This window comes from Tursiops truncatus, chromosome 13 (assembly GCF_011762595.2).
Source record: "Tursiops truncatus isolate mTurTru1 chromosome 13, mTurTru1.mat.Y, whole genome shotgun sequence".
NCBI classification, from domain to species: domain Eukaryota; kingdom Metazoa; phylum Chordata; class Mammalia; order Artiodactyla; family Delphinidae; genus Tursiops; species Tursiops truncatus.
In genome coordinates, this window is record NC_047046.1 from 69,687,262 (window position 1) to 69,711,374 (window position 24,113).

Genomic DNA, 24,113 nt, shown 5'->3' on the forward strand with positions numbered 1-24,113 from the left:
CCCCTTTTACTCCACAGCTACATCACAATTTATTTACATAATTATAGTTTTCTTCAAACATTACAGTAACAAGGACTTTAAAGAGGGAACCTGAAAAGTCTAAAATTTCTGTGGGAAATGATCCTTTTGAACAGTCTATATTTGATGACTACATAATCTATATTCCTATTCATGACGATGTGAACTGGGTTTTCTCATTGAGATGTTTTCTTGGAGTATATTATTCTGTGCAGTATCTTCTACAGAGCCAAGATAAGTTTAAGAAGGAAGTTTCCCACATGCCTGTATTTCTAAAAACATGTAATTTTTAAGAAAAGTTTTGGATGTAAATGACTTCACCATCGTAGGGCAGTCTGTCTCTCCCACCTCTTCCTATTTGTCTGTCCAGAAATGCTCTGGTTTGAGCTTTTGGAGGGAGTGAGTTTCCACCTAGTAGCACAGGAAGTGTAAGGGGGAAACCATTCCATAAACTGACACTCGGATGCAGTGGATTTATGGTACTGTACCTGACAGAGACGGGGGAGAGCCAACAGGAGTTGAAGGGTTTGATGAAAAGCTGTTGTTAGTGTGATCTGGAGAATAGATCTTAAAACAGTGGGGAGAAAAAAAAACAAACAAACCCTCATTCATTGGGAATAAATATTCAACAATTTTAAACTACAAAGTGTCAATGCAATTCATTTACGAATTCCAAGGTACACAATGCATTCAACGATCAACTGTAGTACCAATATTCTAAAATGAAAAACTTAATTGATTTTTCAATAGAAGAGCTATTGAGGTGGTATGAGATAGTGGTCAAAGAACCAGACTGGGGTCAGCCGACTTTAGTTCTTGTCCATTTCCTCCCATGTCCTCCCATGGCTGTGTGGCCATCAACCTACACAGATACTCCAAACCTCCCTTTCCCTCCTCCATACAACAGGCGGTTGGACAGCGTCATCTCTAAGATTTTTGTCCAACCCCTTCTGCATTATGTTTAAGGCATGTGATTCCAAGGCATAAGAACGCGCAGACTGAAGAAAAACTTTTCCTTAGGTCACAATGCTAATATAAGTCAAACTCATCTCTGCCCCCATTGGTAAGGAAAAACCAACTGAAGAGACAAAACGTTAGAGCAAGTCTCCACTTACGTTTACAAATGATCACATTCAGCTTTTGAAGACCGTACCAGGTACACTCCTTCAGACAAGGAAGGGTACCATCTGTCACTAGTGAACATGCAAGGAATGCTGGATTCTAGCCTCTAGGCAGTGGGCGGGCAAAGCGGAGAAGCTGAGTGCCAATTATGTGACAATTTCTCCTGGGTCTCAGTTATGGTCATTTTTCTGAAATGCCTTTTGCAAAGTGTTTTGGAATTACCCCTTGGCAAAGTCAGTCAGTCAGGGAGTACCCAAACGACTTCAGAAGAAAATAAGACATCAAGATAGAAAATCTATCCTCTTAAAGGCCCTGAGAATATCCACCAATCCACGATCGAGTACCGGGAAGCAGAGGAGGCAAGATGGAAGACCAGCCATCCGCTGGAATCTTCAGTTCTCTCCTCAAGTTTTCCAATGATCATTATGCAAGGAAGCTAGCCTTTCCAAAAATCAAAGCTATTTGCCATCCATTTTCTAAAATTCTAAATGTCCACTTCTGATTAAAGTTCACCCTTCTGCCATGGTACATATGAAGTCCAAAGTCAATATTTCCTCACCGAAGCAAGTGCTTTCCCCAGAGCATCTCCAGTCTGGGAGCTGCCTGCTGCTCCGCTTCCTCTATTTGCTGCAAAAACAAAAGGCAGAATATGAAAAACCAGGCAGTGAGACGCCAAATGATTTTCTATTCCTGGTCCATTTACTCACAATTTAATTGCATTTTTAATGCTAATTACGACACATTAATCTTTAATTAGCATTAATTTGTTTGCTGAGGTAGATGTCAAATATATTCATGTTACATTTTTTTACAGATAAAATACAAACCTGACACCCTGGTTTAAAGATAAAGTGTTTTAGTTGCTATTACATTCCCCCTGGTTGTATATGAGTGGTTGGTGGTGAACAGTGGCAGGTGAGCATATGATGGTCATTGCTAAAAAGTGTGCAGTACTTTCAGGTCCCTGAAATCCTCAGAATTTGCCTTTTCTTTATATTTTATATAGTAAACTAAATTATCTTCATGAATGATTTACATCTGCTTTCAAATTTAAAAAAACCTTTTTTTTGGCTATACAGCAAAATGAGATACTCCTCTCAGAGTTCCACAATCAACCAAATAAAACAAAAAAATCTATAACAGGCCTGCCTTCCTAGGAGGGAAAATATTTTTAATATTTTAAGTAACATATATTCTCCACATATTTTAAGTCTGTGTTCACATTTAAAGAATTTGAACCCTTAGCTACTAAAAGTCAATGTTGTCTCAAATTCTGGAGATAAAGTAAGTCCACATGATGAAGAAGCAATCTCTATTATCTTAAACACTGGTGTTTCTACCTACAAAATAGATGAACAAAGAGTACAGTCAGCCTTCTGTATCCACAGATTCGGCATCCAAGGATTTAACTAACCTCGGATCAAAAATCTTCAGAAAAAAAAAAAAAAATTCCATACAGTTCCAAAAAGCAAAACTCGAATTTGTTGTTAGTGGCAACTATTTACATAGCATTTATATTGTATTAGGTATTATAAATAATCTAGAGATGACTTAACGTATATGAGAGGATGTGCAGGGTTATATGCATATACTGCGCCCTTTTATAAAGGGACTTCAGCGTCCTCAGGTTTTGGTATCTGTTGGGTGGTCCTGGAACCAATCCGCTGGAAGGATACTGAAGGATGACTGTACTGTTAATAAAGGGATATAGGTTCTGGTATATAATTCGAAGCCAGCTCTATCTAACAAGTGTCTTTTGGAAGTAATTTGCCTTTATAAAATGGTATAGCTAGTGGTGTCCTTCTTTTACATTTATTAAGGCCTCAGCATAAGCAAATAGATATAATATTTAAATAAAACCTATTAAGCTCCAGGAGAAGATGTTTCTCACTATTTTGTGAAATAAGAAAAGGAAATCTTAAATCAACTGATTAACCCAAGCAAAACTTCATTACACATTTAAAACTTAAGAAAAATTCCCAGCCCTATCCTCAACCCAAGAAAGCAACCCTTCTGGCAAATGTGACATCTTCAGCTTCCAGATCTGTAAAATACAGTCGCGGGATCAGATGGCAAGTGGTCAAATTATCTTCGTCTCTAGCTTATCTTGACCTCTGCTTAGCATAGTTAAATTATGCTTGTTATTTTTACATATTTATATGTTAGGTATGATAGTTCGATAATCTTTTGATGTGTGCTTTATTTGGTTAACAAAACTCACACCCACATTCATTTGTTAATTACTAAAACTGAAAGAAGACTGGTATGTGATAAAAAGAACACAATCACCTTCTGACAAAACAAACCTATTCTTATTCTTATCACAAATTCATAATAATAAAAATATATTAGTTGCTAGTACTAAGGAATTTATGTATAAGAAAGTTCTTTGAAATGAGGGTCTGACATCATACAATTCAGCTAGTGGAAGGAACTCAGAGATCAAGAGTGCTAAAAATACTTAATATAAGAGATAACTGAAATTATATCTGGTGTGAAAATAAAAATTTCTGCATCAAGGAGTTCTTTTAAAACTTAAGACAATTCTAAAGAGAAAATAATAAAGATTTTGAAAACACAAAGAGCACTAACACTTTTTAGCATGTATTACCATGGTATTTGGGGGCAATTATACGTATATATTTGTTTTTCTTCCCCCCCAGAAGCAATATTATCATATATACTTAAAATTAGATTTATCAGTCAAAATAATTTGTGATATCTGCTTGACTAGAAAACAGATCTTCATGAAATGAAAATTCAGAGCCACAATAGAAAAAAATTACATTACCTAACAAAGAAACTAAACTCAAATAGGATAAGATATTGTTATACTGATGGATAAAATTTGCTGCTGTAGTAGCTTTCAAAAGATTAATTCTTTGAACAGCTTTAAAATGAGAATAATAAGTGTTTTAAAATATACTTTCATGAAACCAAACAGAAAGAATTAAAAACCAACAAAAATATTTTAGAGACATTTAAAAAATAAAGTATACTCTCAATTTATCCCTTCCTCCCACCCTTTCCTCTCTGGTAACCATAAATTCATTGTCTAAATCTGTGAGTCTGTTTCTGTTTTGTAAATAAGTTCATTTGCATCTTTTTCTTTTTAGATTGGGAGTATGGGATTGACATGTACACCCTGCTATATTTAAAATAGATAAGCAACAAGGACCTACTGTTAAAAAAAAAAAAAGAATATGCCTAATTCAAAAATAAATTATATAGGGCATAAAAATCATACTTTAGAAGAGATAAGATACAATCCTTACGACCTTTTCATACTACGCCTTTCTAACTAAACTTTCTATTAGTGCCTGTTTTATACAGGGAGATGTTAGAACTCAGGAAGTATAGTAGAAAGACAGGATTTAGCGCCTTACATTATGTTGTCATGAAAATGTTTCAGAAAACTACAAAGGCTGTTCATGGAAGCCACTGATAAGAGCAGACTATTTTTTAACATACAGCCAGCCATTCTACCTTGCAACAGCTGGAGAACCACCCCCAGGGCTTAAATTTCAAAGCAGTTTATTGGGACCAGTTTGCCCTTTCACTTGGAATGCCTTTTGTTCTGTTCCAGGAAACACTGGAGAAGACACATTTTCAAGAGTCCCTAAACATGTTCAGCTACATGGGTCCTTCTCCTGAAGATTTCTTTGTAGTTGTGTGCCTGTTATGTGAAAGGGCATGAATAATCAGAAAGTGAATATATATTTAATTCTCAAATAGCAAAATTTCTTCTATACTGAAGAAACGGGTCATGTTTAGCAAACTACACTCCTCATTAAATGTGTGCTCATCAAATCCACTTTCCCACCTTTAACGTAACAGGACTTGATTACTATTCCAGGCCTGAGTTTCTGTCAACTGATATTATCAGAGATTACCAAAATGCCCAGATAACAGAAATAAAGAGAAAAACTATTGCCGCCCTGCTTGGTAAAGACTGGATGGATTTCTCATGTTATTTTAGCTCTTACCAGTTTCTCTAGCTCAAGAGAAAAAAAAAAAAAAAAATCAAATCTCTAAGTAGAGCTGTAACATAAATATGAATGGAAGATGAGAAGTTATTAAGAGGAACTGTAATTTTGTAGGAGGATTTGACACTGCCAGCCACCCAAGCATTATTCAGATGGCTTGAACACAGGTGCTATTGCTTGCCAGAAGATGGAGCAAAAAGAAGGGTTTAGTCTTTTCAGCTACGGGTGGGACCACCCTCGGTCTCAAACTCCACTTTGGGGAAAATGACAATTTCCATTAGACATACCCTAATCCAAACATCAGGATGAGTGGTGTCTGGGGATTGACTGCTGTGAACCAGAATTTGGAAGATGTGTTACCCCTTTACTGCACACCCAGAATCCCAGGCTGGGCACATCCTGAAGATATAAAGGGATGAAGAGGTGCAATTCATAGTGCCTGTGTCTGAAAGAAGATGATGGTTTTAAAAACTTAAGTTTTTCTGAACTGTGTCCAAGTGACCCTCATGTTATTAAACTAGTAGAAGCAGCCTAACAATGTCATGAGATTCTCTACAAAGATAACAAAAGAAGGAGCATTTCCAGCCTTCCTACGACCTACAATTTTAGAATAAAAACTTACATCTAGGCTACGACGTACTCATTTTTAGCAGGAGGGATTCCTAGGAATTCAGGGGGGAAGCTGGGCCCCCTGACCATGCGCAGGAAATGGATGAGAAGACTTAAATCAAACCGGTTTATTGTTCTCTGTTGGTGGTCTTTGTAACTAAGATGCCACGACACTGCTGGATAAAATTCCTATTACTCTTAGGCTCTGTGCCTGTTCATCACCCAACTGTATTTGAAGGCTCAAGATTCTTGTAAAAGACGAAGTGAATCTTATGTGACTACTCTCATAATAAAATTACTGTGAAACCAAGTCCTCAAGGGGAAACGGACATAATGTTTCTACTAGAAAAGCCACATACTAAAACGCATCGTGTCATACAAACATGTCATTAGAAGTGAAAGTTGGAAGCCAGATTAATCCATGAACCAGATAGATATTCCAGGGTAATCTTTAGCATATGTTGCATTCAATCAATCTTGGAAGTCTGTTCCTTCAACACTGTTTGGTTTGAGGTTGAAAAACATGGCAAATACCATGCTTTAGAAAAGCAGGCCGGTTAAAGACTAATAAAACAATAACAGTTATTATAACCATTATGCTAGCTCTATGCCCAATTCCCTCTGAGAAGAAGGGAGGGTGTGTAGCCCCAAACCACAAGCACTCACACCCTCTGAATGTATACAAGTGGTATCTCCCAGTGGGTAACTGAAGCGCTCTTGTCCTTGGGTAGTCTAAGGGGATTGTGTTAGTCTCAGGGGATTGAGGTGGGTCTCTCAACCCTTTTGAATAGGAAGGGCTATTGGATAAGGCAGGTAGGAAGGAAATATGCAGACAGTACGTACCTACATGTACCATGTATATGACTACCATCTTCTAGACATCTCTCTCCTCTAGAGTTGGTATCTAATAACTAAGTACATTTCCTCCTCTGTATGCATGCTCACATGCAGAGGCATTATTGGACTGTAGTGATTCTAAAGTACACTGAGCAGCATTACATTGAAAGAGTTTTAGGAATCAAGTTGAAAGGCTCTGATGGTGGTAACTCTTGAAGCCCTCAGACTTAGCTTCTATCCTTAACTGGCTGCCACATCAGGTGAACGACTAAGAATCCACGGTGTGTTCCATGCACTATATTCATGTAATTTCAGGGTGCTAAACAGACCCTTCTAAGTCAGACATGCCTAATGCAACCTCCGGAGTTTGCTGGCAAGGCTTCGCAGAAAAGTAGTGGTCTACATGCCACATGTAAAATATTTTACTGTACGATTCTTTCAAAAATCCATGGATGAATGTGTCATTTTAAAAAAATCCTGTCGATGGGCTTCCCTGGTGGCGCAGTGGTTGAGCGTCCGCCTGCCGATGCAGGGGATATGGGTTCCTGCCCCGGTCCGGGAACATCCCACATGCCGCGGAGCGGCTGGGCCCTTGAGCCATGGCCGCTGAGCCTGCGCGTCCGGAGCCTGTGCTCCGCAACGGGAGAGGCCGCAACAGTGAGAGGCCCGCGTACCGCAAAAAGAAAAAAAGAAATCCTGTCGTTAATACAATCTGAGTCAGCTTTGTCCTTCCAAGCATTTCTCAAAAAATGATATTGGGCGTTAAAGGGCAAAAGAAAACAAAACAAGAAACAACGGCTATCCCTCCAAGTCAAACACAGCCATCCTGAACCTCAGTGAGCATCTTCCATCTTTCAGATGCAGAGGACAGAGCCGGAGGCAAAGGAGCATGTTTCCAGAGAGGTTACCCTCTGATGATTCTGGAGTTTACATCTCACTCCACATGCATTTTGTTGTCCTGTCACTGGTTGAGGACAATCATTGACTGCCAGGAAGACACGGTATAACATGAAACTGAGAGATGGAGCAATGATCTTCCTCTGAACTGAAAAAGCCACTTCCTAAGACATCAACGCCATTTATGAAAAGACTGCGTTGCCTTGCAACTTTTCACCAAGAAAACTTGAAAAATGTGATGTCCATGTGTTAGTGCTTGAACCCCATTCTTACGGCATTAGTATTGCTTACAGCCATTTTCTACAGAATCATGTGTGTAATCGCAAACATGTGTCAGGCTATGTGTTCCCTATTTACCAATTATTTAATTAGTTCTGTTTGTTCTTTGAGATACAGGCAATGTAATATTTCTTTATTTCCTGCATTTCAGAATGAGTGAGTATATGCCAAATATTTTCAAAAGTCTACAGATGTATCCTATTAATCCATACTGTTTGTTAGGGAAGTATCACTAACATCAGAAGAGAAATCTTCTCTTCTTGTTACACAGACATACTGCCATCCCTGGCTTCTACCACACTGTGAAAATCGAACTAAAGCCTAGCAGAATTAAAGTGCAAAGAAAAAAATAATAAAGTGCAAAGAACCAGGAGCGACTCGGACCCCGTGCAATATTAAGGTTTACTATCATACTTAAAGTCTCCTCTGTATTTTAACTTAAGGAATTTGAGGATGTATTATTTTAGGGATGAACACTCTAGAATGTTCTCCCCTAAAGTAACCCTAAAGTAATAATTGTATGTATGCAAATTAATAAAGATCTGTTCCTCCAGAAAGCTGAATTACCATGTCTACTTATGTCCCGAAATGATTCTGAAGCTTTCTCACAGGCTGCTAGTGATTTTGACAAGTACACCCATGATGATGGAGTAATTTATGCAATAAAGTTGTTCCTAAAAAGCATTTTCTGGGTTCCCAAATCGCACACTTTTCCCTTTGAAAATTATAGCTCCTTTATTATTGTCTAGACCCCGCTCCACTTAAACAGGGCCCTTTGGTCTGGATAAAAAGTTAAGTCCATCTTTAGGATGTACCTGAGCCCATTAGTATGTAGAAGTCACCTATTATTGCCCTAACCGCCCAGACCAAATGAAGGAGAGTAGATATTCCTGTTCATCTACAAGCCAGTAATGAGCCAATCAGCTTAAATAAAGCAAATTCCATTCCCACTGAGACTTGTCGTGGCTCTGCTGACCACAGCTCGTGGAGGATAATCACACCATCTCATAATATCTCTTTCTCCCCAAGTCCTGACTTCCTTCGTGGCGCAGTGGTTTAGAATCCACCTGCTAATGCAGGGGACATGGGTTCGAGCCCTGGTCCGGGAAGATCCCACATGCCACAGAGCAACTAAGCCCATGCGCCACAACTACTGAGCCTGCGCTCTAGAGTCCACGAGCCACAACTACTGAGCCCGTGTGCCACAACTACTGAAGTCTGCACGCCTGGAGCTCGTGCTCTGCAACAAGAGAAGCCACTGCAACGAGAAGCCCGCGCACCACAACGAAGAGTAGCCCTGGCTCACCGCAACTAGAGAAAGCCTGCGTGCAGCAACGAAGACCCGATGCAGCCAAAAAAAAAAAAAGACTGTTTGGCAAATCAGTCAATATAAACTTCTTTTCAAATGGTGCCTAGGTCTACTTTCCTCAACTCAAGCTTTTGCTCTACCTTTGTACCTTCCTAAAAAAAGAAAATTACTCAAACCATAAGTAGACAGGAAATGTGCCTTGTAAGAGGATGAATGACCGGTCATCCTTCTTTATAACTAGACCTCATGACTGCAGAAAGGGGTTTTCCATTTGTCAAACCACATTGAAGTGAAATATGCTTTTCTCACTCTTTCAGTTCTGCACTTCTTTCTTTCTTCTTGTTTTTCGGATCTGCCAAAACTGCATTGATAGCTAACAAAACTTCCCCACTCGACCTCTGCCCGTAGCTCTCCAAGGTCAAACTGATGCAACGCATTGGTAGAGGCTTTGTTATGAAAGTTACAAAAATGGAAACTCTTCCCTAAATTCGCCTCTTAGTGCGACATGGCGGTGAAGGGAAGGGCTGCTAGCTGGCTCATCTCAAGTGTGAAGTATATTATTGAGTAAGCAGGGAGTGTATTATTTAGGCAGAATTCTATTTGCAACATTTCAAAACACATCTCTTCTCGTTCATCAAAAACTCTCCCCCTCATAAGTGATTCATGCCACTTCCCGAAGTTCCAGAGACTATCTAAAGAAAATGAAAAAAACAAAAAAAAAACAAAAAAAAAACTGCGAAGAGCTGAGGAGACTAAACAGCAGTATTCTTCTGCCATACATTCTTCTCTATAAAATGTACAGTTAGTGTTCTCGTCACGAACTGGACCCACTAGAAGTGATCATAAGGCCGAGCTAGGGGTGGGTTTGAGCTACAGCCAGAGGAGGTGGCGACCAAGGGAAGTCTGAGGTTTTAATAAGACCCTGAAGCGTCAGGCTGTGCCGCTCATCTGAATGACAGGGTTGTCAAAGGCAGAATCAGAAGCTGGTGGCTGCCTCACCGCTAACCCGGACTCTTCCTCCAGGGGCAGCTGCATGCCCTGCCTGGCTCTTCCCTCCAGAGAAGAGTGTTGGTGGGCTAACCATCCGTCCTAGGGAGAGGACCATAATGGGCATCACGAAAATTGAGAAGATGATGGCTCAGCTCATTCGATAGAGGCACTCTGCTTGGGTTGTAACTTATCAGTGAATTTGCTGCGAAAAAGCAGCAACTAACTCCTGGCCCACTGATGCCCAGGCATCCCCTCTCCCATAAGTCAGCAAACACTTTGTCCCCTCTTCGTCCCCCCCCCACATCTCCTCTCCCATAAGTCAGCAAACACTTCGTCTCCCATAAGTCAGCAAACACTTCGTCAACGATGCCACAGTCTCCATAAGGTGAAGCTATCTAGTTATTAATAACAATCTATAAATGTCACACGAGCTAGTTTTCAGAAGACAGCGCTGTGTTACGGTTAAAAGCTTTGCACAGTGACTGGAACTAGAGAAGCGATAAATAACTCCTACTTAGAGCTATTATGCCTTCTATCTTACTAATCTTCAATGGTTCGTCTTACTGAAGTTCACTTTGTTAGCTGTTTGAGACTGTGAGAAGCAAGGTAGTTTTGGTCTATTTAAACCTTTATTCGATCTAATCACTCACAATGGAGAAAGTGGCCAAATTTCATTTTCTTGGGACAAAAAAAGTGATTACAGTCAAGCCAATGACAATTTGTGTTTGGTTCATCTGTCTGTTCATTTTGGTTATGTGATAAAAATCCACTGCTTGATTACTGTTCAGTGATGGGGTGGGGAGAGGTCCTCGATTATTAAACCCTGACACTGGTTGTCGGCAACAGAACTGGCGTTTCCAAGACTCACCCATTATACTGTCTGTTCCGTTGGCAGGAGGTGTACAAGACGAGGTGCTGTAATGGTTTGTACCACTACGGTGGAAAGTGGACATCGGAGGAAGACTGGAATTGATGTCTGCTGAGGAGTGTGATGGATAGCTCTGTGGCAAGAAGCAGAAAAAGGAGGCCATGTTTAATCACAAAACATCTGGTGGATTAGTTTTCCAACACTTCTTTCAGAACTCTTCGCTTTGCAATGGAGACAGCCCTCGGAATTTCAAAATATCCAAGAATACATCTTGCTTAGCTCTGACAGCTTTCATTTTTCAAATAATAAAATACAAAGACATAGTTGGTTTGGGTTTGCATCAAATCTAGGGGAATATAATGGCAATGCTGGACCTTGAGAAATGATCACGATCTCTAAATATAAAAATTACTGCTTAAAGGCGTGTCTAGGACTTCAGCAACATAAGAGACCACCACCACTATTCTTTTTCTGTATGGCTTATTGATCAAGTAAGAAAGATTCCATAATATAATGAATAAAACACCACCATGACCCACAGCGTTTACATTCCACTTCATCCTGACCTTCTGAATACAAACGGACCAAGAATAACCAGTCTCAAATCTTCTTCCTGACAAACTGGATCATCTTTCTGAACGCCAGCAAGAACAAAATGGTAAATGAAAAATTTAAAAAGCAGTAATGATTCAATATCTCTGTAAAGCATTAACACATAAAGCCTGACATCAATGACCGTGTTGAATTACACTGGAACAAACGAACGGAGAATGACTTATTTTACTTCTTTCTTTATAGGTCCTCTCGCTTAGCAATATGCCATAGAGTTGACTATGAAGAAAGAACATCGTCTTTTACAGAATCATTTACTTTAAGGCTTAGCTTTGGGTTCGACTATCATACTAGTTGTCCAAATAAGCTGCTTTTCTTGGGGCATCTCACAGTGCCTGTAAGTGCTGTACCATCAGCAGATCACTAACAGAAACGTGGTTATTTACAAAACCATGGTCATTTACAAAAATAGAGCTATTTTCTTTTTCATGACAAGAAAGTAGCTTAAAAAGTTATTCTCATAGGCATTTGAATGGATTACAGACATGTGAAGGAAAAGTATGTAAGTTAAAATATAATACTTTTTCTTTCTATGTAGTATATTAATGGGCTATGCATCTTTATTATATCATTATTGGAGATTCTGCTGAAATTAAGAGATTGAATATGATGCTGAAAGTCAGGGGTGATTAAAGCGTGGACACACTGTGTCTTGGGATCCCCTAGTTATTTCGTGAGGCCCATCTTGGGTTCTATCTCTTCCTTGAGGGTCCCTTACTACTTCCAACTCTTTCATAATCTCGTCTCTTTGAATCCCTAATGCGTTTACATTCTGCACTGCGCCATTAAACACTTAATTAAATGTTGCTTTTCCATGCTTTCTCTTTCAAGAGCATTTCCACCGAAACTGTAAACTCTTCAAGGGGAGGGACAGAGCTCATAGCTCCGCATCCCACAACTTGTGGCTGAGTGCTAAACACACTCATCCTATGAACAAAGAACAACAGGTTACCAGCTCGTGTTTAATAAATAGTGGACTGAAATGCTACTTATCTGAGAGACAACTAAACAGTTTAGAAAATGAATCTACATTTTGGAGTCAGTTTGCCAATGACGTGGCAGATGCCTTTAAAAATATTACCTCTGCACACTCCAAACAGTCCAACGGAAAGGACAACTTCAGTGAGAAAGTTGGGATGATGCCCTTAAACCATTCCAAGTTCCCAAGAATGCCTTTCAAACTTTAAAATTTCATGGACATCTTTGCTTGACCAAAAATTCCTTAGGCCACCTGTTAAACTCATTTCTACTTGGCACTTACAGAATACCCCAAGTAGTCCACGAAATTTTCTCCAAAGAATGATAGAGTGGGCCCATTCCATAGTACGACTGACCTAAAAAACTGGATAAGCCATGGAAGACCAAACTTAGAAGAGCTATTTCTGCTTGAGAGCTAAAGACTATAATAATGTAGAAAAAAGAAACAGACTATGGAAAAAGAAAAGTAAAAAAGATGCTTTGATTTCATTTCTACCCAGTCCTATTCCATGCTGAGTTTCTGAAGCATAGAGAAACCTTATAAATCAGTCCCAAGCTTGCAAAAATCAAAACAGAGGAAAAAGCATTTTGAAAAATAGTTAAATACCTACAATAATGACAGGATGAGACAGGAAAAAGATTACTGCATCAGTGAGAACTTTTAGACCCTTTCAACTTGGTGTAAAATGGGCAGTAATTCAGGATTTGACAAAGGGTTACTACTGAGTTCAGAGAATAAAGAGAAAAGTTCTTCCCCACAGATTTTAATGGGGAAACCAATGCAATCCATGTAAATCAGTAATTTTTAGAGACTCACAGAAAATTAGATGCTGAAAGAAGTTAATGAGATTTATAACTAGACTATTTCACAAAGAAAAGGATTTTGACAACTACTGTCACTCAAAGACGTAATAAAAACACCACAGAAAATATTAGTGATATGTGAATAATGTCTCTTGAAGAGTATTTAGGGATCAACTATAAGCACTCCCCTTAGTCTTTCTTACTTCAGCTATTAATACTGTCCACCCTGCTTGCCACAAAGGCAAAGGAAAGGGGAAGTATGACAAAGTGTTATGGTTTTACATGCCCACTATTTGTTTATTTATTTTTACTTATGATACCCAATTATAGTGTATTTGGAGTCTACTGACAGAGTAAATGTTGAAAATGTTTCCATGAGTGATGTTTTTATCAACCTATGGGTCGATAATTCACAAAGAAGAAAATATAGTTGTTAGCACATACTAAGAATAAAGTAGTCAAACTCTGGGCTAGAGCAGGGTTGCACAATCTTGGCACTGTTCATCTTTTGTGCCTGATCATTCTTTGCTTGGCAGGGGTTGGGTGTGGGTGTAGGGGGGTTCCTCCCACGCATTGTAGTATGTTTCCCGAATCCCTGGTCTCTGTACGCTAGATTCCGGCAGCACCTATATGCACCACGCCCCTCTGAGTTGTAACATCCCAAAATGTCTCCAGAGATCACCAAACATTCCCTGTAGGGCAAAATTGCTCCCAGTGAGAGTCACTGGAGTAAGACTTTATGTTACAAACAATGAAAGACAACAGCACTTCCTTTATATTAAAATTCCAGACTCCCAGGACTATTTCCCTCTGTGGTACAAAGACCATGCCTAAGCCATGCCAGACTGCAGGGACTCTATCCTATTTTTGAAAAGAACTCTGCCAAGTCATTCCAAACTTAAGCCTTCTACAACAGCTCATCCCAAAGCTTAACCACAAACTCCATTCTTCTGAGTGAGTTTGCATGTGTATCTGTGACATAGCAGTGATTAGCTGTGGGATTGTTGTAGAGGCTGAAACTGTTCAGGGGATTTAAAGAATCAAAATGGGTGACTTGACAGTTGCTACTGATATATGTGGATTTTAAGCTTTGTGATTACATGTTCTATTATAACACAGTATAAAGTGATAAAGGCAATAATGTTTCTAAAATGTGCTACCTTCAGAGACATACTAATTTGGCCAAATTACACCCAAAGTAATCCAAGGAAAGCTTTCTTCTTTTTCTCAAACTATTCCTTTGTTCAGTATAGAATTGGGCAAAAGCTCCAGATGAAATTTTTTTTTTTTTTTTTTGCGGTACGCGGGCCTCTCACTCTTGTGGCCTCTCCCGTTGCGGAACACAGGCTCCGGATGCGCAGGCCCAGCGGCCATGGCCCACGGGCCCAGCCACTCCGCGGCACGTGGGATTCTCCCGGAGCAGGGCACGAACCCGTGTCCCCTGCATCGGCAGGCGGACTCTCAACCACTGAGCCACCAGGGAAGCCCTCCAGATGAAAATTTTAAGGAACTACCATTACTTTGAAATGAAAGGTAACTAACCACCTACTGTATACTCAAATGATTCTCAATCACTCTCAGACTTTTAGAAGTCACTTCAGCAAGAGAATTTTGAATAGTTACTGAAATCACAATGATTACTAGATATAATCATTCAATAGTTTCCCTATCAGTGAGAAAATTCATCAGGATACATTACCAGAGACCTAATTCATTTGCCCTTCTGAAAAACAAAACCCCTCATCTCTAAGATCTGCTAAACGATCATGTTAAGAATGAAAACTGTTTTGAGATGGATAAATGACATTACAAATATAGCACCTGATACAACCTATTGGGTTACTCCTTCAAAATGATCTTTCCTCCTGGTTGATAATATTGTTTTGGTTCAGCAAACTTTTCTAAAAGGGTGTAGCTGGTTTCCTTTTTAAAATTACATTTTCTGTGCCTTTGAGCGCATTTTCAACATGCTTCCCCCATGCAGTGAACTCGATTGGGATAAAAATCAAACCACCTAAGTCGAAGTTCTAGATCATGATAAAGGAAGAAAGAAATACAGGAGCGAAGAAAAGTAAATGTCAAATGAAATTCCAACATATAGTACAGTGCCGAAGTCTTTTATTTGTAATCAAAACTTTCCTTGCCTACAGGACACATACAATTTTGATCATGGGTTCTTTAGAGAAGTGCAAAATGATGATGGCGAAATAAAAATGTTAGCCAAGAAGAAATTCTAGTATAATAATAAGTGCTATTTCTTTAAACTTTCATGCTAATGACTCTAAGTAGGAGGTGGGAGAAGAAGAAATTTGAAAGTAAATCATCTGCTATTTATTGAAAATGTGCTGAAATTTCAGATAGTTTGTGATTTCCACATTCAAACTTGAGAGATGATTAAAAAAAGGTCAATTCCATCTCCATCATTTATCTCTCATTTGAGAATAAGCTAACTGACCTCCCAGTGTCTCTGTCACTAGGACTAACTAAATTGATACTTGAAAGGATATCGGAAATCTTAACCTCTGGGATGTTTTCAGTCATCAGAATAGGATATGTCACCTTTTCAATATCTCTGGTGGCCGAGCAAAAGAGAATAAAGACCACAGAAATCCAGAAAGTACTATCTCCTATATTAGAACAGAGAAATAAACATAAATCTGGGTATTAGAAGAAAAAGGAGCACATCGCAAGATGGAGAGTAGTAATATAAGTCCCACTAACTGGATTTTTCATACTCTTTTGCATTTTGAAGATTAGAGGTTCATACCTTTTTTAAAGCCATTTTACTGAGCAAGATACTTGGTCCCATATTATCTGCATCCCAAACCTTCATCTAGAAGTACTCTTTCCTCCATTTAGTGATAGACTTAAGATCAGTGGGTTCTGGGCTGTGGTAGGTTTTGAGGTTAGAAAAACATCTGATGCGTTACTTCCTCCAGAATAAAGACACATACTAGGATGGATGAGTATAGTATTGGAGGGTATGGAAGTATAGCTAAAATACTGAAAATTGGGAATCTGATCTAAACAGAAGCCCCATGGTTGCTGTTACTGATGGGAGTGTATAGGAAACATGAACGCTTTCCTTCAGGTGTGGTACAAGAGTTCAAAGCTGTCACCAGCTACAGAAGCCGGTCAAGGGGAAATGGAAATGCCCGTGGGAGATGTGTTATCACCTACTTTCAAAGTCCACCGGCTATCACTCTGCCCCCTGCAGTATATCCTTCAGTACTACAGATAGCAAAAAACCCCACCCCAAACCAAAAACCAAAAAAAACCAAAAAAAAAAAACCCAAGGAGCCGCCACAGCTAAAATTCTGCAACTCAAATACAATATGTATTTATGTACCAAGGGACGATGACACCGTGATAAAGAAAGCACAGAACAAAACGCAATAAACAGAAGGACAGCGACAAAGAGAATATGGCTTAGGAAGGTGGTCTGATTGAGTTTATGTCTTTGACTGCAGAAACAATACAACTGTAAGAATAACGGGTACGTGCCAGTTTTACATTCGTCGACAGAGTCCACGTGTACGTGCATGCAAAGGCAGGGTGAGATTTAATAAACAAGCTGTGTTGTCCCCATTACCAAGTGAGTCTGCCTTACCAAACGTTCATGTGGATGCAGGCTGCAGTAGCTGCTAGACTGTGGAATATGAGAAGAATTGCCCAACATTCCTCCATAGCCAGGCTGATTCATCCCACTGGAGGAGCTCCAAGGGTCACTGCTGTGATGGCCATCTGTAAAGGACAAAGAAAACCATGACTTTTCTGAGGCACTCAGCCTTGCCTTATAGAGTAGGGTGTTTTCATATCCTGGAAAATGACTGCCTGTTGTATATTCATCTTTGTGTTGCTGAGCTGATTATATCAGAAGACAGTCTCATTATTTTTTCCCAAGTGGCTCTATATTGCCAAACAAATATAAATATTTAACAGAGTTAAAGGGTTCTTAGTAAAAATTTAACTGTAAAAGAACAGAACATATTTCTACATAGAACTATGTCAAGACAGCAAGGTAGCTAATGCTAAAGAAAACATTTCTTAGAGGTCTCCCTTTTTTTTTTTTTCTATGAAAACCAACTAAAAAATTAAACTGTTCCTAAATTTTGGGGTGAAAATAAAACACTTGAGATATTACAGGGTTGGCAAGCTTACAAGTTTTGAGAGCATATAAAGAAATAAGTAATAATGAAAAAAAAATTTCTGATTTCAGATTGGATTTCATTTTTGTGACACACAGAGTAGATGGAATTAAAGCTGGAATTACATTCTGGTTTGTAGGGAAGAGGAACCTCATGTATATAGTTCTGAGTTTTTGACTTCCTTTTAAATGTTTGTATTTTGGTATATAGTTAAATAGCTATCGTAAGCCTTCAGTAGCAATTGAAAGGATACACACATGTCGTAAGGTAGATATTACCGTAAGGACAATTTTGAGAGCCTCTGGATTTTATAAAACTGTGAGTTAAAAAGAGGTTTAAAATTATATGGAAATTATATGAAGTATCTTTTAATACCAAGTTAATCTTTTATTAACACCATATTAAAAATATTCCTACAGATTTTTTTTTACTCTCTGGACCTACTGGCCTCGAAGTTACTACTAGATTGCTATTGTTTGGTCTGGGTTTCTCAAATTAAGGGAGCAGAGCATCTATGTTACTGCTCAGTTCAAGTTTTCTTTCCTTCAGTAGTTTAACAAAAATGATTAAATGCCAGATATACACAAGGCCATCAGCTATAGGTGTTAATTGTATGGCAGGCATTGCTCCCTTGAAAATAAGAGTATTTTCACCTTACACGTTATTTAATAAAGGCCTTTTGAAAATGTAGGCAGTATAGGCAAGTTAAATCTGACACTATATTTCATAAAGCTTTTTTTTCCCTGAGTTTTTCACCCCAGAAGTTAGAATTCAGAAAACTGGAATGGTTTCAGGGCAGGAAGGAATAATCCAGAGATGTCTTAAGAACTATGAAAGCAAAATCATGTCTGTGATTTTGACAAGTAAAGAGTTTTAACGAGAAGGTGGAAGCTAAAGTTAAAAATAAGAGGTCACACAATAGTGGGTTTAAAATAAGCTACTAAAAAGAAATAAAATAAAATATGCTATTGACAGTCTCTGAATATCTTTCATCTAAACTGTATTTTCTTCAAGACCTGAATTCTCAGGGCACTGTGGACCCTTACTGAAGGACATTGATGTGAAATGGGATCACGACGTACTGTTTCTGTGATCATAACGTAAAAACATAGGACTTTTTAAAAAGTTCTTATTCATGTACTTCAGATTTAGCTCTGAGATTGTGGAAGTTCAGATGCCATCTTAAATTCAAACATGAAGTTTAAGACCACTGACATTTCAAAGAGATGACATGCATGGCAAATAAATTGAGAATCTCTATCATTGAAAAAGAGTCTCCTGAAACATTCTGACATGATGCCCTACAAGGAAATACATTTAGGATTTGTTAACACAGACACTCTACTCAATGCAGACTTACAAAAATACACATTTTACATAAATTATGCTTTTCACAGTAAATTAATATTTATCACATCCCATGATCTTGGCATAATGTGGGTTTGAAAGAATAGAATTAGATGTGTGCAAATTAATTGTGCTCATCATAAATGTCAACTCAAAAAACATTTTTTCTTTTGCTTCTTGGGTATTCATATGCAGAAAAGCAAATTCGTTCCCCGTAGTTTGTTTTGCGTGGTCTGCTACGGAGAAGAGCCTACTGCTTTACTCAACCTGATCTTTCCTTGCAGTGTGCACGGTTTAAGCAAGTGACCTTCCTGAAGGCAGACAGAAGAAATCTATCCTTCTGTCAATTTTCTCAATGAAATTCAGCTTTGAGTGATGAGTCCTTGAGCTGGCTATCTCTATAAGCACCGGTAGTGGTAGCACACTCTCTCTGACTGGTCATAAAAGAGAGGCGCTGGTGCCCAAGTGGCTGCTACCTATAGCTGAAGGGGATACACCTTTTGTCATGGCACAGAACACACCCAAGTGACATACCTGCTGTTCCCCTGGAGAGAAAGGGACATCGAGGACAGGTCACAAAGATAAAAGACCCTGGTCAACAGGAGCTCCATTACGTGTGGAACCAATTCTCTCTATTCCCGAGGGACCCATTCGATTCAATTTTATAGATTTTCCATGGAATTTCACATGTGAACTAACAACTCAAAAGAGCTAACACTCTGAAGCGAAAGGAAACAAACCCCTTTGAAACAGAATGAGTTTGGGTATGTCCACTGTAATCTAAGGGAGATGCCAAGTCACCTCCCTGGGACTTGCTGCCCCAAGTGGCTCCCCTTCCCATGGCATGGTCCTTCCGGGAGGAGCACGAAGAAGGAAATCCCATGGCACTTTGCCAATGCAAAAAGAGTAAAGTTTGCATACAGGGGTTCTTGGTGAATCCCACATCTGAATTTCAGAGTATTAACCTGGAAACAAGAGCATCACATTTTGACAATAAGTGTCCCAGGGGTATAGGGAATGGAGCCTTAGCTGCACCCTCTGGACGGTCTCCTCTCATAAGCAGCTGCTGTCATTTCAACCATCTTGGTCTCTTCTAAGCAGCAGAAAGAGCTGTATTACCAGGGGTGAGATTATAAGCTCGGGGAACGCACATCCATGTGCACTGAATTAAATACACTGGACAATTAAATGGATTAAATATACCTTATCTACCACGAACCTGTAATTTTCTATATTTTTCTGGGAAAAAAGTTGGGTCTTGGGCCCTCAATCCGTATGTTGGAATAGAGCTTTTGCTGTGTAATGAAATAATATTCCTGACTTTAGATAGGTCACTTCATCTTCAAATGGGACACTTGTTCTTACCTATAAGTTAATAAGTGGCCAACGTTTTTACTGATAAGAACAGATACTAAACTTGATCTTAGCCAAAAGGCCGAAAAGTGATTGTAAGTGTCCAACATTTTTATATAAAGGTATATATGAGGGTAATTTGTTCCTAGGAGGCTAAATCCGGGATGCTTAAAATACACACTCTTCTAAACATATAAACATACTCTTCTCGGGAAGTGAAGACACAGAAATGATCAGTCGTGGAAGACCATTCCCCAAGAAGAATCTGTTCTAAGTAAGCAAACCAGTCTAATCTTAACTCATGATCTCTCAAGTGGCTTTCACTTAAAAAATAAGTCTTAGTGAAGTTTTAATTAATTTATTTTAAATGAATTCAATTCCTAAAACAGAGCATGACCTTCAGTGTTCTACACTTGCCTCCTATTCCATTTCTTGAGTCACGGATCAGCACTCTTCTGTCCCACATATGACATGAAAAGACCCGTGGATTTCCCCTCGGAAGAGGTGGTGTCTTACCTTGCATGAAGAAGGAGCTAGGGAAAGTGCTGGCTGCTGGTTTGGAGGAAGGGTAGCCTGGCGAGTCCCTATTGTAGTCGGCAGTGCTGGCTGACGGAGCATAAACCTGGGGAACAAGAGCCCGTTTAGTTTTGCTTGCTGCCTGGACCAAAGCATCTCAAGGTCCATGACTTTACAAGAAGCAGGCACAAAAGGCAAAATTTCTACCACGTCCATCCTAGATCCGACCAAACCCTGGAAACACTGCCCCTTTCCGAATACAGAAAATCAAAAAAAAGGCCGAGTAGGTTTGTGTGAATGGAAAACCAGGTGTGATATTTTCCGGTTATGGGCAAGAATATTGAGAACTAGGTCTGGTTGTAAATATATTATATAATACCCATAGGGTTGTCCTGGGAGCCTAAGCATTCTTTTTTTTTTTTTAAACACAAATGGCCCATGAGCATGTAAAAGGTAAAAAGAGAAACACCTGCCTCAAGCTTCTCCCGTTTTGTCTACCTTTCAATTAAAATTGAAAGAGAGACAGAGAGACAAAAAAAGACAGACAAAATGAATGCACTCTCCAGATCTCAGAAAGTGACACACAGATCTTGGAATATTAAATTCCCATAGTGTTAGCTTTTCGTAGAGATGCATGAAAAGGGCCATTAAAAGCCCAGCTCTACACAGACCCCCGACAATCAGTGTGTACACAGGAAGGGGGAGGAAAACCCTCATTTATAGCTCTTATTATCTTTGTATGTTCAATAAACTTAAAAACTGCCAAAATCCTAATTTACTTACATTCGTTTATTAATACTCAGGAGACTTGGGGAACCGGTCCTTTATAAAAATAGCTTGTGTATTTTCTTGTTTATGTTTGCTTTAAAGAAGACAGCACAGCAGAAAAGCATAAATTCATAAGGTATGGTTTAACTTTCACTGGGTTTCCCCCTTGCCTTTTCTGCTAAATATAATTTTTTTTTTAATCCCCGTTCCCTTTTGCTCCAAAAGTTCCTCTCTCCAGATGGTCGGAGAGACTGAAACGCTGTCATCCTCTTGATGAAAATGGATACCTTCCTGCCTCCAATTTGAAGCGGGCGGCTCACAAAACTGGCAGTGAACCTCTGGTGATATTCACAGGTCACAGGAAAAGAAAAAAGAAATCCACCAATAAAAAGGCAACTGCAGGGTTACCAAAAAATAACTCCCATTTTTTTTTTTTTCACAGCGCACATGGAATAAACACCCTGAGAAAAATTATATAATTGTTCTCAGAACACCAAGAATCACGAACTAGGCGCTAATACAAGGTCTAGGATTTCACAAAGGATAGGGCCACAGAGACAGATGTGGGAGAATATGCATACACATGCATACATCAAATAAATGCTACGTATGCCCCAGAGTGCCCTTGAAATTGGGAGGTCCTGGAGACTGAACAAAACAGAAATAAACCAGAAAAACCCTTGCACACTTTACAAAACAAGGATTCTTCCTAAGTCATGAAAGAATCTAAGCCCTATATTTTTCCTGGGCTAGATTTCATTTGATTTTTAAATTTTAGTCATACTTTAAATGTGTAAACAGCTCCTTGCTTCTATTTCTACAGGGCTTACGATAAGGGGAAAACTTTTTCACGTATCTTTTAGGGATAAAGAATAAAACGTAAGCCAGGAACCCCAAAGCAAATCAATACGCTAAGTTTATCAAGCAAAACCCAGTATTTCCTTGAGAATTATACAACTGCCCAACAGTTTGGAAAATACTACTAAATGTATTAGAGGTCTTGAGATGAGGCTAAAAGATGAAAAAAATATTACCTTCTAGGGAAAGGGGAAATTGAAAATTAGATCATCTCATTCTAATGACAGAATGAGCACAAACAACTATAATATACCTACAGACTATTAGTCTGACAGGTTCCCGGTCAGTCGGTATTAATACAAGCTAAATATACTATGTATTACTCCCAAATTTCAGAAATCAATATATTTACTCTAAAACTGAAAATAAACTCTCCCACATTATTAAATCACCTTCTATTTTAAAACAATCAAAATAAATTCTTTTAGGATAATATATAATTTTAATTACATATTCTACTACATTACCCTTAAACATGTAGTATAATTATTAAATTATTATATACGTACATCGAATACATGCCATGTGACGGCACCTAACCAGATTCATCTTTTTCCCAGATCTGGGTAGAATTATTTGATACCTCTTTTGGGAGGTAAAGACAAATCTTTGGTAATTTTGCTCGTATAAGGAGGCTACTTGGACTGTAAATTATGGTCAAGCACAAAGATCTGAGAATAAGCACACTTAACCCAAATTCAGAAATACTGCCTGCATGAAAAAGAGTATCTATGGGGTTAAAAAAGTTTTGAGGCTATATCATACCACACAATTTCTGTTTTTCTGGTGTAGCCAAATTAAGATTCTTTAGATGAGGTGCAAGCCTTTGTTAACAAATCGAACACTGTTTATAGCTTCTTAAAAAAGGCAATTTCTGTATATTTTATAAATTTTCTTCATATTATAACTGATCAGGTACAACGTTATTCCCTCTTAATTCATATACTTCATCTTTCTCATTCGGAAGTTATTTTTAAGGTAAGTGCTCTATATATTCGTTGATATAAATAAATATCACATAGAACTATTATATTTTTTAAAGTAGAAGGAATCAAAGATTTAGCTTAAACCTGTCCCCCACATTTTAGTTATAAGAAAATTCAATAATGGAATGGTCAAAGCAACTGCTCAAGATAGGCAACTATCAATTACTCTTTATTTTCTACTACTTAATGGTTACACTTTCTTTAAAAATCTTGGTGGAAGTATAGGATGATATTTGTGAAAACAGAGTGATCACTTCAGTTTATCCTTAATGGTTTAATTTTTAGTAACCTGGATGACCAGTAAGCTGCCTCATTATTTTATTTCAGTCAACTATTTTCCCAATCTCTCAAAGGACTTGAAAGTACGGGTTGCAGGAAGGTATTTAATAGACATACTAAATTCAATAAGAAAAGCTCACATCCACTTAATTTTAATTATCATACCCTAGGTAAATAGAAAGATGACTTACACATTTGTTAAAGAAAATAGCTTTTAATTTAACAGAACAATAACAAACACCCCAGATATCTTCAAATGACTAACACAAGAAAATCAGTCCAATGGAAAATGAAATACGAATCCCAAACTGCAGCTTGTATTGTAGTGTATTGAAGTGACTCTGTCAAGGAAACATGAGGAAAGACTAAAGGGAAACAAAAATCTACACTTAGTTTTTTTCTGATAAGGTATCTGAGATCAAGGTGACCTTTGGCATTCCAGTTCCTGCCACGAGAGTAACTAAAGAAGTGTGAAATTTTTGTTGCAAAATTGGAAATGGGGAAACTTGGCTCAAGCTCAAAGGCTACAGCCCTTTAAGTGAACTATTT

At 38.6% G+C, this 24,113-nt stretch overlaps 1 protein-coding gene and 1 pseudogene across 28 annotated transcripts in view; both read right to left on the reverse strand.

Moving 5' to 3' along the window:
- Positions 1-24,113, reverse strand: part of TCF4 (transcription factor 4) — a 360,920-nt gene that overhangs the window by 37,303 nt on the left and 299,504 nt on the right. For all 28 annotated transcript variants that reach the window (XM_073790764.1, XM_019937094.3, XM_019937089.3 and 25 more), the window contains 5 exons: positions 20,674-20,779; positions 16,920-17,053; positions 10,916-11,048; positions 1,700-1,767; positions 507-585 (listed from right to left, as the gene is read on the reverse strand). In XM_073790764.1, the coding sequence (XP_073646865.1) occupies positions 507-585; positions 1,700-1,767; positions 10,916-11,048; positions 16,920-17,053; positions 20,674-20,779 (520 nt within the window). The remainder of the gene's footprint in view (positions 1-506; positions 586-1,699; positions 1,768-10,915; positions 11,049-16,919; positions 17,054-20,673; positions 20,780-24,113) is intronic.
- On the reverse strand, positions 20,078-20,251 carry LOC117307779 (U2 spliceosomal RNA; annotated as a pseudogene).